At 47.2% G+C, this 14,548-nt stretch overlaps 1 protein-coding gene across 3 annotated transcripts in view; it reads right to left on the bottom strand.

Moving 5' to 3' along the window:
* TTC3 (tetratricopeptide repeat domain 3) overlaps positions 1–14,548 on the bottom strand; it is a 280,528-nt gene that overhangs the window by 260,134 nt on the left and 5,846 nt on the right. For 2 of the 3 annotated variants that reach the window (XM_033948613.1, XM_033948616.1), the window contains exons 3-4: positions 13,390–13,473; positions 10,783–10,831 (exon numbers count right to left, since the gene is read on the bottom strand). In XM_033948613.1, coding sequence (XP_033804504.1) covers positions 10,783–10,831; positions 13,390–13,467 — 127 coding nt within the window. In that variant the 5' untranslated portion in view covers positions 13,468–13,473. The remainder of the gene's footprint in view (positions 1–10,782; positions 10,832–13,389; positions 13,474–14,548) is intronic. The other variant, XM_033948614.1, reaches the window with a different exon arrangement.

Here is a 14,548-nt window from a genome sequence, read left to right as displayed (position 1 = left end):
TGGGAAAGGGGAAGCCTATTCCAAAAGGAGGGACTCCACCATAGCCATGATGGAACCAGGCCTTCTGGTGCTAACGTTTAAAAAGAATAGAGCAACTTTTAAATTAAAATGAGAGGAGGGAGATGACAGTTGACCAGGAGCGCATGGTTTGGTGAGGAGTATCTTTGAAGGATATCACTGAAATAGAACATTCTCCTAGGACAAGCAGGATGAGTCAGCCACATATGGGTGTTGTCCCAACACCTCCCAATTTGCGGATAAGCTCTCCAATAGCTCAGAGAGATTTTTTTTTTTTTCTCTGAGCACGTGCAGTGCCCGGGCCCCACTGGGCATGCCTGAGCCCTACCCATTTCCCCCTGCTTCCCCCTAATCCCCAGTCTTTAGTTTCTGCCCGTTCCCATCGGTCGGATTTTTCTACAGCTCTCCATTACAACTTTTCTACTCATCAACTTGAAGATGCCTGAATCATCTAAAGAAACAACTGGGATGCAGGAGGAGGATGAACACACTGGATCCTCATGAATTGTGCGCCCACTGATTGGATCCGGCGCTCGAGGTTTCCGTGTGGCTTGCATTCCGGAACTTGGAGGCGAGGAGGATGGCAGTTTGAGTGCAGAGCTCCTCTCCCTGGACAATATGCCTGCTTTAAATATCAGCAGCAGTGGGAGATCAATTGCTTTTACACCTAAGCAGCAACGGGACCAACCCACCAGAAACCCACAGTCCCGGTCCTGCAAAAATATGAGCTCCATTCTCCCTGCAGTTCGCTAGGAAAATCAACTGCTTTTACACCTAAGCAGCAGCAGGACCAGCCACCACTACCAAGAGCCCTTTGCCCCGATCCAGCCAGGCATGTGAGCTCCTCCCTCTGCAGTCCATTGGAGAGATCAATCTACCTGCTTTTAAATATCAGCAACAGTGGGAAATCAACTGCTTTTACACCTCAGCAGCAGCGGAACTATCCGCAACTAACAAGAGCACACAGACCCGATCCAGCCAAGAGTGTGAGCTCCACCTCCCCCTGCAGTCCACTAGAAAGATCAACTGTTTTTTACACCTAAGCAGCAACAGGATCAGCCACCACTACCGAGAGCCCTTTGCCCTGATCCAGCCAAACAAGTAAGCTCTTCCCCCAGCATTCCGTTGGAAAAATCAATATGCTTGCTTTTAAATATTATCAGAAGTAGGAGATCAACTGCTTTTACACCTAAGCAGCACCAAGACCAGCCACCACTATCGAGAGCTTTTGTCCCAATCCAGCCAGACGTGTATGTTCTTCACCATACAATTTGTTGGAGAGATCAATCTGCCTGCTTTTAAATATCAGCAGCATTGGGAAAACAACTGCTTTTACACCTAAGCAGCAGCGGGTCCATCCGCAACCACCAAGAGCCCACAGACCCGATCCTGCCAGGAGTGTGAACTCCTCCCCCTGCAGTCCATTGGAGAGATCAATCTGCCTGCTTTTAAATATCAGCAGCAGTGGAGATCAACTGCTTTTACACCTAAGCAGCAACGAGACCAGCCACAACCACCGAGAGCACACAGACCCGATCCTACCAAGAGTGTGAACTCTTCCCCCCATGCAATCCGCTAAGAAGATCGACTGTCGGCTCCGGGCGGCTTTCCCGCAGAGGAGAGAATCCTGTATTCACCGTGGGCCTCATCTGGGGCAGCCTCCTTGGAGTGGCTGGGGCACGGGCAGTGTGTCTGGGAGGGAATGCATGGATGGGAGAACATCGCAGGGGAGGAGACATAGGCATCCTGGGACTGTCTGCCAAGTCTCTTCCCTGAAGAAGCCCTTTCTGGAAACGTCAATCGCTCCTCCTAAACTTACTTGCTCCACTTCATCACTGACGCTGAAACCGTGGATTGAAGACAAAGTTTTATTTTATTTTTCTTTCCAGCTTATGATTTATCTTTAATCTTATCTATTGTTTTGCCTTTTGTCTTTGTTTTGTTCTATTTCTATCATTTAAATTTCTCCAAAATTCTACTGTTCAACGGCTCCCCCTTCTGCTTCTATTTCTTTCTCTCCTATCTTCTACCTTCCAAAGTATTTAGATCAATGCTGTCTTGTTAAAATGTTTATATTATTTCTATTTTTCCTCTAACTCTACTTTTCACTTCTCTATTACCCTCCAGGTACTTTAGTTAGATTGTGAGCCTTCGGGACAGTAAGGGAATTTTTCAAGTACCTTTCTTATTTCTAATCTTAATGTATATTTTCTGTAAACCGCTTAGAACCTAACGGATGTAGCGGTATATAAGAAATAAATTACATTACATTACATTACATTGTGCGCACATATCACCACGTGCACGCAAGCTAAGGAAGAGGGCACTGAGAGACTTCATGAAGAGAAGTGAGGCCCGAGAATCTTCCTCCAGCAGCCATTCTCATCGGAGCGTAGCAGCGGGGGATCCACAGACAAATCCGGTGAGGAGCCTCCAGGACATCCTGGCTCAGTCAACCCCCCCGACTGCAACTTGCCCGGTCGAGAAATCTCTCCCGGAGGTCCAGCATGCTGTCTCTAGCCGCCAGCCCCTGCAGGAAGCCGAAAGGAGTCTCACCAGACCGAGAGATCTCTCCAGGAGTTCCTGCATGTTGCTGCTTACAGCCAGCCTCTGCAGGGCATGAAGAGAAGTGAGGCCCGAGAATCTTCCTCCAGCAGCCATCCTCATCAGAATGCAGCAGCGGGGGATCCACAAGCTACAGTGGCAAGGAGCCTCCAGGATGCCCTGGCTCAGCTAATCCCCCCGCCTGCACTTGGCCCGGTAGAGAAATATCTCCCGGAGTCCCTGCATGTTGCCGCTTAGAACCAGCCTCTGCAGGGCAGCCGATAGGAGTCTCGCCAGACCGAGAGATCTCTCCAGGAATCCCTGCATGTTGCCACGTACAGCCATCCTCTGCAGGGCAGCCGATAGGAGTCTTGCATGCTGCTGCATAAATCCACAGCCTCTGCAAGCAACAGATCGGGGCTTTCACCCTCCAGACGGCATGCTGCCGCTTACAGCCAGCCTCTGCAGGGAGCCAATTGGGGTTCAGAGGTAAGTCCTATCTGCTTGTTTTTTGGAAAACCTCTAATAATCTGTTGCAGCCCCGAGGGCTCTGCCCCACCCTCCTCCCAATCTGAATTTAAGGAGAAAGAATCTCCCATGCTTCTTTCCCTTGGAGGGGACCTGCAGACCTCTCCCCCCAGTAGGAGACATGCTGCCCCAGAGTTCAGCTTATAAAGGACATGCTGAAAAACAAAACAACAAAAAAAAAACAACAATTTGATGTTTCTTTCCCTCTTGGGGTCCTGCAGAGTCTGCAATTCACACCTTTCCCACCCCGCCCCCTCCCCCTCTCATGTTGGGAACGAGGAGTCTGCCTTTCTCAGCAGGGTGCTGATATCATCAGAGATGCGGCATGTCAGACCATGCCTCTCCAAAGGTGGGGGTTTGAAACTCCTCAGTCTAAAAAGCTGTTTGCTCTTCATAAAACCTAGGCAGAGTGCTTTTCCAGCCAGCATGAGGGACTCTGTACTATTCATGATTTCTATAGCACTGAAAGGCATATGCAGCGCTGTACAGTTTAATATACAATAGGCAGTACAGCAGCAGAAGCCCACTCAAGAGGCATTATTACTCCTCTTTCTCTGCCTCCAGGCACAGTGGGAAACGCAGCCAGGAGCACTGGCACAGATGAAGGGGTGCATCCTGCCCCCTCTCTGCAGGCTCTCCCCCCCTCTCAAGAAGGACAGAGAAGGGCGGTGGGGTACATGGAGCCACCCAACCAGTCAAGTGGAGCAGCACATGAACCTGCGAACCACCAGGGGTGGGACCAGCAGCCACAGTTAATCCTCCTGCTGACCCACTCCTCTCTCAGCGGGCTACACTCCCCACAATGTCCCCCTTTAGAGGGAGCTACGCACAACAACATGGCGTGGTTCAGCGGCATGCCATGCACCCAAGCAACGGAGGAACAAGCTACACACCAGCCTCCAGCCACGCCCCGAGTCACCACCCACAAAAATAAATAAATATTTACTAAAAAAAAAAACACCAAAAACCCACAAACAAGGATTCACCCCAAGTCCCTCCAGAAACTCACAGCCTTTCTCAAGATCCACATGGGTGGACAACAAGTACCCAAGACAGAGTACTACAAGGCCTGAACTACCAGTACTTCACGCAGGCAGTGGCGATTCCAGTCCACAAGAACCTCCTGGACTGCAGAGACAAGATTTGGCTGACTCCCTCCTCAGGGCAACAAACATCAAGGAGACTGGGATTGAAGTACCAGATCTTTCCAGCCCAGGGATTCGACAACCCGCAGCAGCCATACATGGACATTGCAGTAGCTTAAGAGAAACAGGGCAGCACGACCCCCCCCCTCCAACCTCTGTCAGGGAAGGACCTGAAAAACCCTGGTATCCACGGGGAAAAAGACCTTCGAGGGTGCAATGCTGAGCGCACGAATTGCTGCGCTCCAGTTCCAGATGCAGCTTTATCAGGAGGCCAGTGAGAGGAAATAAATAAATAAAATAAAATAAAATAGAGACTCCAGCTCACAACTGAGCCAGTCCACACTGGCAGCAGTCTGTGCCCCAGCGCTCGCAACAGTAACATAACTGCTACGCAAACAAGCACCGCCCGAGGGGCAGGGGCATCCAAGGGCAGCCCTCTCCCCAAGACAAAAACAGAACCTTGACCATCCTCCGGCCCAGCAGGATCAGATTGTCTGCGAAGGCTTGGCCCAGGATCACCATCGACCAGTGGGCCCTCAGCATCATCAAGCAGGGATTCCGAATTCGTCTCCACTCCCGCTCCCCCCCCCCGAGTGGGCGGAGCACCTTCCATCTGACGACCCAACTTTCCTGCAGCAAGGAGAGGACCTGCTTCGGCAGAATCAATAGAGGCGGTGACGAACAGAGGAGATCACCAAGGGGTTTCTACTCCAGGAACCCCCGCGTCACCATGGACAAGGACAACGCTCGTTCCTGGATCTCTGTAAGCTCAACAGATGCATACACAAGGTCCAGATGCACTCTCTGGGTACAGTCTTGGCCCTGTTACAGCCCGAGTATTGGCTAGTATCCCATGCACCCAGCCCACAGGAGGCATCGTCGCTTCTAAAGCCAAGACAGACGCCTCCAGTACAAGGTCCTGCCCCTTGGACTCTCAACGGCTCCAAGAGCGTTCACAAAGTGCGTGGCAGTGGCACATCCTCGCCTTCAAGGGGTGCGCATCCTATCTTATCTCGACAGCTGGCAGCCCCGTCAACCACCATAACCCTCCTCCAAGAACTAGGGTTCCTCATCAACTACATGAAATCCCACCTGATACCCACCCAGGGGATATCGTTCATCTGGGCAGTCATCGACACCACGCAGACCAAGGCCGTCCTATGGGACTACCAGATCGACGCCATGACATCCCTGGCCCAGTGCATCCCTGCCAGCAGCTCATCGTCAGCACGCTCCGGTCTTTGTTGTGCAGCACACCAGACTACTCATGTGATCCCTGAAAGGGCACCTCAGACGTCACTGGGACCAGTGTACCCAACCTCTGACCACCCACCTACTGGAGCTCAGGGCCTTAGGGAATGCCCTCGAAATCTTCAAACAGGCAGGGCAGTCCTCACCCAAACAGAAAACCAGGTGGCCTTGCACTATATCAACAAATAGGGAGGGACAGGGTCAACCTCGCTATGCAAGGAAGCTTGCCACATGTGGGAGTTCTCCAACTCCATTCAATGCCCCATCCAGGCAACTTACCTCCTGTGGGAGCAGAACGACCTGGCAGAAAGACTCAGCCACCAGCTGGATCCCGATGAGTGGTGTCTCAATCCAGCGGCGATGAAGAAGATCTTCAGCACCTGGGGCACACCGAGCACCGACCTGTTTGCAACCGAACCGAACTCAAAATACTCGACCTTCTGCGCAAAGAGATCAACCCATGGTCTGTCTGTGAGTTGGAACACCCTAAGTCCTGCAGAAGATTCTTCAGGACAGAGCAACGGTGATCATGATTGCCCTGTTCGGGCTCCTGCAACCATGGTTCCCGTTCCGGCAAGGGATAGCGGTTCACCCACCTCTCCCCGCTCCCGATCAGTGCAATTCTCATTACACAACGCGGGAACCTTACCCTCCACCACGACCTGCGTTCCTTAGCCCTGACCGCATGGATGATGAGAGGATGAACCTACCACAAGACGTGGAGCACACTCTTATGGCAGCCAGAAGACCTTCAACCAGAAAACGCTATGGGTTGAAAGGAAGAAGGTTCCGCTACCAGTGCACAGACACGCAGCGAGACCCCTACAACTGCCCCATACCGGATATCCTGCAGTACATACTGAGCTTATCTCAGGGGGACCTAAAACCCACTTCCATCAAGGTCCACCTAAGTGCAATCACGGCATACCACGCTGGCCTAGACAGCAAACCCATGTCGAGGCATCCAGTAATCACAAAATTTCATGAAGGGACTGTCCAATCTGCACCCACCGGTCAGACCACCACCGCCCGGATGGGACCTCAACTTGGTGCCGCATCATCTCACCTCGACCCCTTCAAACCTTTGGAGGAGGCAGATCCCGTATTCCTGGCTGGGAAAACCCTGACCATCGTGTCTACTGACACACTCCCTCATGAGAACAGGGTGGTACCCAGAACCCACCCCCGATTCTTGCCGAAGGTGGCTTCAGCGTGCCTCCCGGCACTCTACATCTCCCCACAGGGAGGCACACTGCCACCTCAGCAACACCTCTTGGACTGTGTGTGGGCCCTGACTATGCAGCAGATTAGACAAGCCTCAATTGTTCGTCTCCTATGACCAATACAGACCAGGACTTCCGGCCACCAAACGCAGGCACTCGCGCTGGATATAAGAGTGCATCCCCTTCTCCTATAGAAAAGCGCAGCATCAACCGCAGGTGGGAGCCAACGCCGACCAGCGCAGAACCATAGCCAACACAACGGCTCATCTGTACCACACACCAATAGGGGACATCTGCGATGCAGCCACTTGGTCCTCCATGCACACCTTCACCAAGCACTACTGCCTCGACATAGCATTCCACGCTCCAAATGCATTCGGCCGAGCAGTCTTGGAAGTGGCTCTTCCCTCCCGGGAGGGACAGCAACCACTAGCACAGCCTTGACAAACACTGATCAAGTAGGGTGTTATAAATATCGACAAACACTGATCAAGTAGGGTGTTATAGATATTGATTAAGTAGGTCTTCCAGCACTCCTTCCTAGACTGAATGTGGAATAGGCAAGTATGAATTCTCACATGCAAGTACGATTTGTCACTGTTGACCAGTTGGTTTCTCACTGTTCATTGATTGTCATTGACCAGTTCATTGTTCTGTGAGTATTATTGCTCAGTTAACACAGCACTTTATCTAAAACCTTGTTTCCACAACTTTACCTGCTTTGCCTGATTACCCTGCCCGGCTCGGCCTCCACAGCCAGGCGAGAGATGCACAAAGCGCTAAGGCGCAGGTCCAGTCGGTACATCCCTCGGCTAGGGAGTCACCCATATGTGGCTGACTCATCCTGCTTGTCCTAGGAGAAAGTGTAGTTACTTACCTGTAACGTAGGTTCTCCGTGGACAGCAGGATAGTCAGCCAAACAACCCACCCGCCTCCCCATACGGCTGACCCAGCCACAGCTAGGAACATCCTGGGGATTAGGGGGAAGCAGGGGGAAATGGGTAGGGCTCGGGCATGCCCAGTGGGGCCCGGGCACTGCACGTGCTCAGAGAAAAAAAAAAAAAATCTCTCTGAGCTATTGGAGAGCTTATCCGCAAATTGGGAGGTGTTGGGACAACACCCATATGTGGCTGACTATCCTGCTGTCCACGGAGAACCTACGTTACAGGTAAGTAACTACACTTTTAGGGACTCCCAATAGAGAGGTTTCAATAATGGTGAAAGAAAGCCAGGAGTATATAAGGGGAAAGTAGTAAAGAATGCAAAATTATTGTCAACTTCTACCCAGCTTGTAGATGCCTGGAAAAAACACACAATTTAAAGTGTCTGTATACAAATGCTAGAAGCCTACAAAATAAGACCATAAGAATAGCCTTACTGGGTCAGACCAATGGTCCATCAAGCCCAGTAGCCCCTTCTCACGGTGGCCAATCCAGATCATCAATACCTTGCCAAAACCCAAGGAGTAGCAACATTCCATTCAGAATCCTAAAGAATAGCAAGATTCCGGAATCCCAAAGAGCAACATAAGAATCCGGAACCCCAAGGACTAGCAACATTCCATTCTACTGATCCAGGGCAAGCAGTGGCTTCTCCCCTGTCTTTCTCAATAACAGACTATGGACTTTTCCTCCAGGAACTTGTCCAAACCTTTCTTAAAACCAGCTACTCTATCAGCTCTTACCACAACCTCTGGTAATGTGTTCCAGAGCTTAACTATTCTCCGAGTGAAAAAATATTTCCTCCCATTGGTTTTAAAAGTATTTCCCTGTAACTTCAATTGTCCCCGTGACTCGGTGAAAAATCGATCCACTTGTACCCTTCTACTCCACTCAGGATTTTGTAGACTTCAATCATATCTACCCTCAGCCGTCTCTTTTCCAAGCTGAAGAGCCCTAACCTTTTTAGATAAAATAAGCATCCCAGAGACCTAGTAAGAGGAGGACAATCAACGGGACACTTGTCAGGGTGCAAATTATAATGCAATGATAAGAGTGAATCAAATTGGAGGGAAGGGGGTTGCGCTATATCTTAAAGAGGGAACAAAGTCAAACAAAATAAACTTTCTGCATGAAACAGAAAGCTGTGTGTAAAGAATAAACAGGACAAAGAACACACAGGATGAAGAAATGTTTACACAAAGTAGAAAAGCTGGCAAAAACTGGACACCAATATAACAATAGGCAATTTCAATTACCCAATATTGGCTGGATAAAAATGTTATATCAGGAACCACTAGAGAGAGGTAAAATTCCAAGAATTAATGTGACAAATGACTGCTTCTTGGAGCAATTGCTCCATGAAATGACAGAGAGAGAACACACTATTTTAGATCTAGTCCACAGTGGAATTCAGGGCATAATACCAGAGATAATAGTGTTAGGTCCGCTGGGAACTAGTGATGACAATTAAATTTGAGCTGATATCAGGAGTGAAGTCACAAAGGAAATACACCGTAGAATCATTTTCAAAAGGGCGACTGATAAAATAAGGAAAATGGTCAAGAAGCAGCTAAAAGGATTGGCTGTGTAGGTTAGGAGTATAAATCATGCATGGATATTGTTTAAATATACCATCTTGAAAGCCCAGACCAAATATATTCCATATATTAAACAAAGGTGGAAAGAAGAGCAAAAGCAACAGCCAGCATACAGAGCCAGTCTTAGCAATTGCAAAGCCCTATGCCAGTGTCCTGCAAACTTTCTCGAGCTGCGGCACACTAAAGGTAGTGGCTGCAGCTTGAGGCACCTGGAAATGTGCGGGCGCTGCCATGATGATGTCGCACGCATGTGTAACCTAATCACGTCGAAATCCGCACATGAATGAAGGCTCTTCAGATGGGCCCTGAGACGCCAGTGGGGAGTGCCAGCATGGAAGAGGGCCGGAGAGGAGAGGCGCTAGTGCTGACTGATTGCCTACAGGACTTGCCTCTCGCCGTGAGAGGCACATCCTGTAGGCAGTCAGCCAGTGCCTCTCCTCCTCCGCAGTGTGCACGGCACACCTGAAATATCAGGAAGCACACAGTTAGTGATACAATGCCCTATGCAGACCAGTTGAGTGGGGCCCACTGTCTTGCCCCGCCCTCTTCCTAACCCTACCCAGCCCCATTCCCATATTGACAAGATTTTATATATAAAAAATTGTTTTATTTATGAAATTTCAAATAAAAACAAATCAAGCAAAACTTGTACAAAAGAACCAATTTTTAAAAAACGGTTCATAGACAAAATCGCTAAAGACAACGGCGCGCAGACAACTGAGCGCAAGGTTGACAGCGCGCCGAAGAAAAGCACTATTTTAAAGGGTTCCAATGGGGGGTGTTGGTGGGGAACCCCCCTACTTTACTTAACAGGCATCGCGCTGGTTTCATTATACTTGAAACCAAACTTTTTGCCTGTTTTTAGGGAAAAAGTTCAGTTTTAAGTATAATGTTGGGGGTTACAACCCCCCAAGCCCCCACAACGCCAGCGCAATGCCTGTTAAGTAAAGTAGGGGGGGGTTCCCCACCAACACCCCCCGTCGGAGCTCTTTGAAATAGTGCTTTTCTTCGGCACGCTGTCAACCTTGCGTTCAGTTGTCGGCGTGCCGTTGTCTCGCGCGATTTAGTCCCGTCACCAAAAAAAACGCACAATGGATCATAGGAAACCTATTGTATTGTGAAACTAGCCAGAAAATATTCAGGTTAAGTCCTCTACAATTAGTTCAATCCTCTTTCTTTTTTATCCCCAGTACTATTAAAAATTTTAAACACACAGAAAATTAACATGGAAATCATATTAGTTAATGTGATTAGTCAGATTGTTTCCCCAATAATCCCACCCGAATTACTTTCATTCCTTGTAGGGCTGAGAAGAAAATAAAATTTTAAAAAAGGTGTAATTAAAAAAAAAAAAAGGAATGAAAATATGAGACACAAAAACTCAGGAAAAAATAAGGGAATGAACTTCTTAGAAACCATTCATTCCATCCAAAGGAAAAATAAAAAAATAAACTACATACCTAAAAACAAGGTAAGCAAAAATAAAATGGAAAACAAGCAAGAATTCTCAGATTTGAGAAATCAGTTGACTCACCATTTGGATCTCTATTCAATATTATACGCTTCATGTACTTCCTGTGTCCCTGTGAATGTAGAGGAACAGAGTGAGAACCCAAAAACTAGCAGCCACATTTAGGTGCTGGAACACAGGGGGTTTAAATATTGAAAAGTACATGGTATGACTCTCTAGCTCTAGCTAAAGCAGAGTTGAACTCTGGTCTACACAGATACATGATGGAAGATAAAAGGACAAATGGCCCATCCAGTCTGCCCATCCACAATCTCCTCTTCTCCCTAAGAGATTCCATGTTCCATGCTTTCTTTAACTCAGACACAGTCTTTGTTTTAATCACTTCTACTGGGAGACTTCCACTCATCTAACACCCTTGCTGTAAAAAAATAAAGAAAGAAAGAATTTCCTTAGATTACTCCTGAGCCTATCACCTCTTAACTTCATCTCATACATTCTCATTCCGGAGCTTGCTTTCAAATGAAACACTCGCCTCATGCGCATTTATGCCACGTAGATATTTAAACATCTCTCTCATAACTCCCCTCGCTCAACTCCAAAGTTTAAATATTGAAATCTTTAAGTCTGTCCCCATACGCCTTATGACAAAACCCGCCTGGCGGTTAGCGACAGCATTCTCAGTGCATATCAGCTATAGTTGACTAAACTTCAGCGGTTCCTTTGGAAGAGACGTTGTGCCTTGAAACTGAGCCGGTTAGACCTGTCTAGCTATTTGTAAACCACAGTTTGAGAACACTGGACAGCAATTGATTGGAGAGACGATTATCCCTGAATTTCATATAATATCCACTAAGTAGTCTGTTCAGCTGTATTTTGATTGATGATTTCTGATATTTTTTTTTTTTTCTGAGACTGCTGGTTTTTTGTCCTCCCGTCGGGCTCACAGGTGGGGGGTAAAAGTTTCTTGGTGGCGTTATTGAAATTATTAAAATATATAATAATACAATTTTAATTCACTATATCACAAAGTTATTACACTTTATAGCACACTAGCAGGGCTCCTATGATGGTGTGCGGTTGGAAACAATTTGTTTTAGCTTTCATGCTTAAGCTTTTGGGCGGGTCTTTGGACCCGGTCTATCTAGCTTATCACCTCACCCCGAGGGCCCTGCTTTCACCATTTTAGGTATTTTAATTATTTTTTTTTTTCATGGTAGGTGCCCTTAATTGTATATAACCAGGAAATTTTTGCCCCTATCCTGTTTTCCCTTATAGCAAATATATTTTTGTGTCTTTTGAAGTTACTATTATACCAACAGACCCTCAAATACAGAACAAGGGATCACAAATTAGAAATAAGATAAAAACCACTCTCCCCATGCCTGCTCAGCTGATCAGCAGCTCCAGTGAGTCCTGCTGGCACAACTGATCAGCAGCTAACTGCAAGAGAAAGGAACAGCCCGAATGAACTACTGGACCTGCTCAGAAGAGCTGTACCTACCGATTTGCTCTTCTGAATAGGTGACAAACATAGTTCCTCCCTCTTTTACCGAAGCTGCTCTGCACAGATAGCATACATATAATTTGCATGCTATTATGCTGAGCATCAACCAGGAAATTAAAATAGCTCCCAAGACAGTATTGCCCTGAAGGTTTAATTTAACTAGTTGTGGAGTATGCCTACTGTGTTTTTTTTCCAACATGGCCTCGCTATGCCTCCATAAGCATAAGACAAGGTTTCTCCAGGGCCACAGGCCTGAATTTTACCACTTTCTGTTAAATTTGCCTTACCAGCCACAGCTCTTCCCAATCATACTTAAAACCTTATGGAAACTTAGGGCTCCTTTTACTAAGCCGCGTTAGAGCTTTAACGTGTGGAATAGCATGTGCCAAATTGCCACCCGTGCTAGACCTTAACGCCAGCATTGAGCTGGAGTTAGTTCTAGCCACGTAGCACGGGTTTAGCGCGCGCTAAAATGCTGCGTCCACTAAAACCGCTAACGTGGCTTAGTAAAAGGAGCCCTTAGTGCAGCTTGGACTATGGGAAGGAGAAAACACCCTCGCATTTAACCAATTGATCACAGAATGAAAAAGTCATTCCACTCTAAAATACCATTAACCATTAAACAAAACCAAAGGGGAAGGGACTTGATGTACCACCTTTCTATGGCGCAGTGGTTGGATCTACAGCCTCAGCACCCTGGGGTTGTGGGTTCAAACCCCGCTGCTCCTTGTGACCCTGGGCAAGTCACTCAGTCCTCCATAGCCTCAGGTATGTTAGATAGATTGTGAACCCACCGGGACAGATAGGGAAAATACTTGAGTACCTGATTGTAAAACCGCTTAGATAAACCTTGATAGGCGGTATATAAATCCCTAATAATATAATAAACATACAGGTATTTATTTTGTACCTGGAGCAATGGAGGGTTAAGTGACTTGCCTAGAGTCACAAGGGACTGCAGTGGCACAATGGCATAATTAAACATTCTGCCTCTTTCTTCAAGAAAGAAACTGCAGCTTGCAAAAACAGTCAAATGCATTGACAGCTGGTTACAATTTACAAGCCTAACAGTTTCACTACATCCCGTGTCTTTAAGTGTATAATAGTGCTACAATTCCTGCAGCATGTAAATGTAAAAAAAGTTAACAGTAAAATTTGTCACTTACCTTTGAGCAATTAACTGTAGCATAACCAAAAGCGAGGTCAGAGAAGTCCACATCACCAGAAGACCCATCCATAGCCATCGCTTCCTTAGCAAGAGGTAAATGACCGCATGTCAAAATGTTTCAAAAGTGCACAAACAAGCAACACCATTCCTGCTTCACTTTTAGAACCAGGAAATAGCTGGAGGTACCCAAATGCAGCTCCCTGTTTCTGAAGCATTCGGCTGTATAGCACACTAGGCATGATACAATCATTCTTTGTTCTTAATTTTGTTAGACTCTTAAGACACAAAAGAAGCTAATCAGTGTTTACCACCACATGAGCTCAGTGGATGATGAGCTTAAAGGAGGCTTGTCCCTCTGATATACAAAAATCAGGTCATTTGCATACAATGTTAACACTGCCTGTGACCAGTGGCAAATGTCAGGGGATGTCTTCAGCAGCACCAGACACGTCTGTGTTGATCAGCTTTGTGAGCCTTCATTTCAACTTGCCTGGCACTGAAAGCTTTCAGCTTCTTACCTCATACCACTGCTCTTTTTTTTTTTTTGCATAAAAATGAGACTACAGCAAGTCTGCTCCCTTTCTAGGCCATGTTTTATTTTATTTAATTTACATTTTAAATCTCAATCTCTCTCTCTCACTTTTCATGCTTTGTTTTGGAAGTCTGACAAAGCTAAAGAGAAGCATCCAGGAAAACAGCATCACAACACGGATCTTTATATCCGTAAGGGTTTGCTTTTCTAACCATAATGTATAACATAACTACGGTTCATTTTATCCTTTACAACCCAACAAAAGGTGGGAAGAAATTACATAAAATAGGTCAAAAATATCTATCCATCTGCCTGGGGGACATAATAGCCTACCAAATACTTAGCTGAAGAAAAAAAATTAGGGTGGGCCACATCAGACTGGGAGTTCATAAGAACATAAGAACTGCCACCTCCGGATCAGACCCATGGTCCATCGAGTCCGGCGATCCGCACACGCGGAGGCCCAGTCAGGTATACACCTGATGTAGTTTTAGTCACCCATATCCCTCTATGCCTCTCATAAGGAGATGTGCATCTAATTTGCCTTTGAATCCCAGCACAGTGGATTCCTTAATAACCTCCTTTCGGAGAGCATTCCAGGCGTCTACCACTCGCTGCGTAAAAC

Source organism: Geotrypetes seraphini, chromosome 6 (genome assembly GCF_902459505.1).
Source record: "Geotrypetes seraphini chromosome 6, aGeoSer1.1, whole genome shotgun sequence".
NCBI classification, from domain to species: Eukaryota; Metazoa; Chordata; class Amphibia; order Gymnophiona; family Dermophiidae; genus Geotrypetes; species Geotrypetes seraphini.
The sequence above is the reverse complement of the archived record's forward strand: the minus strand, read 5'-3'. Positions and strand labels throughout refer to the sequence as shown.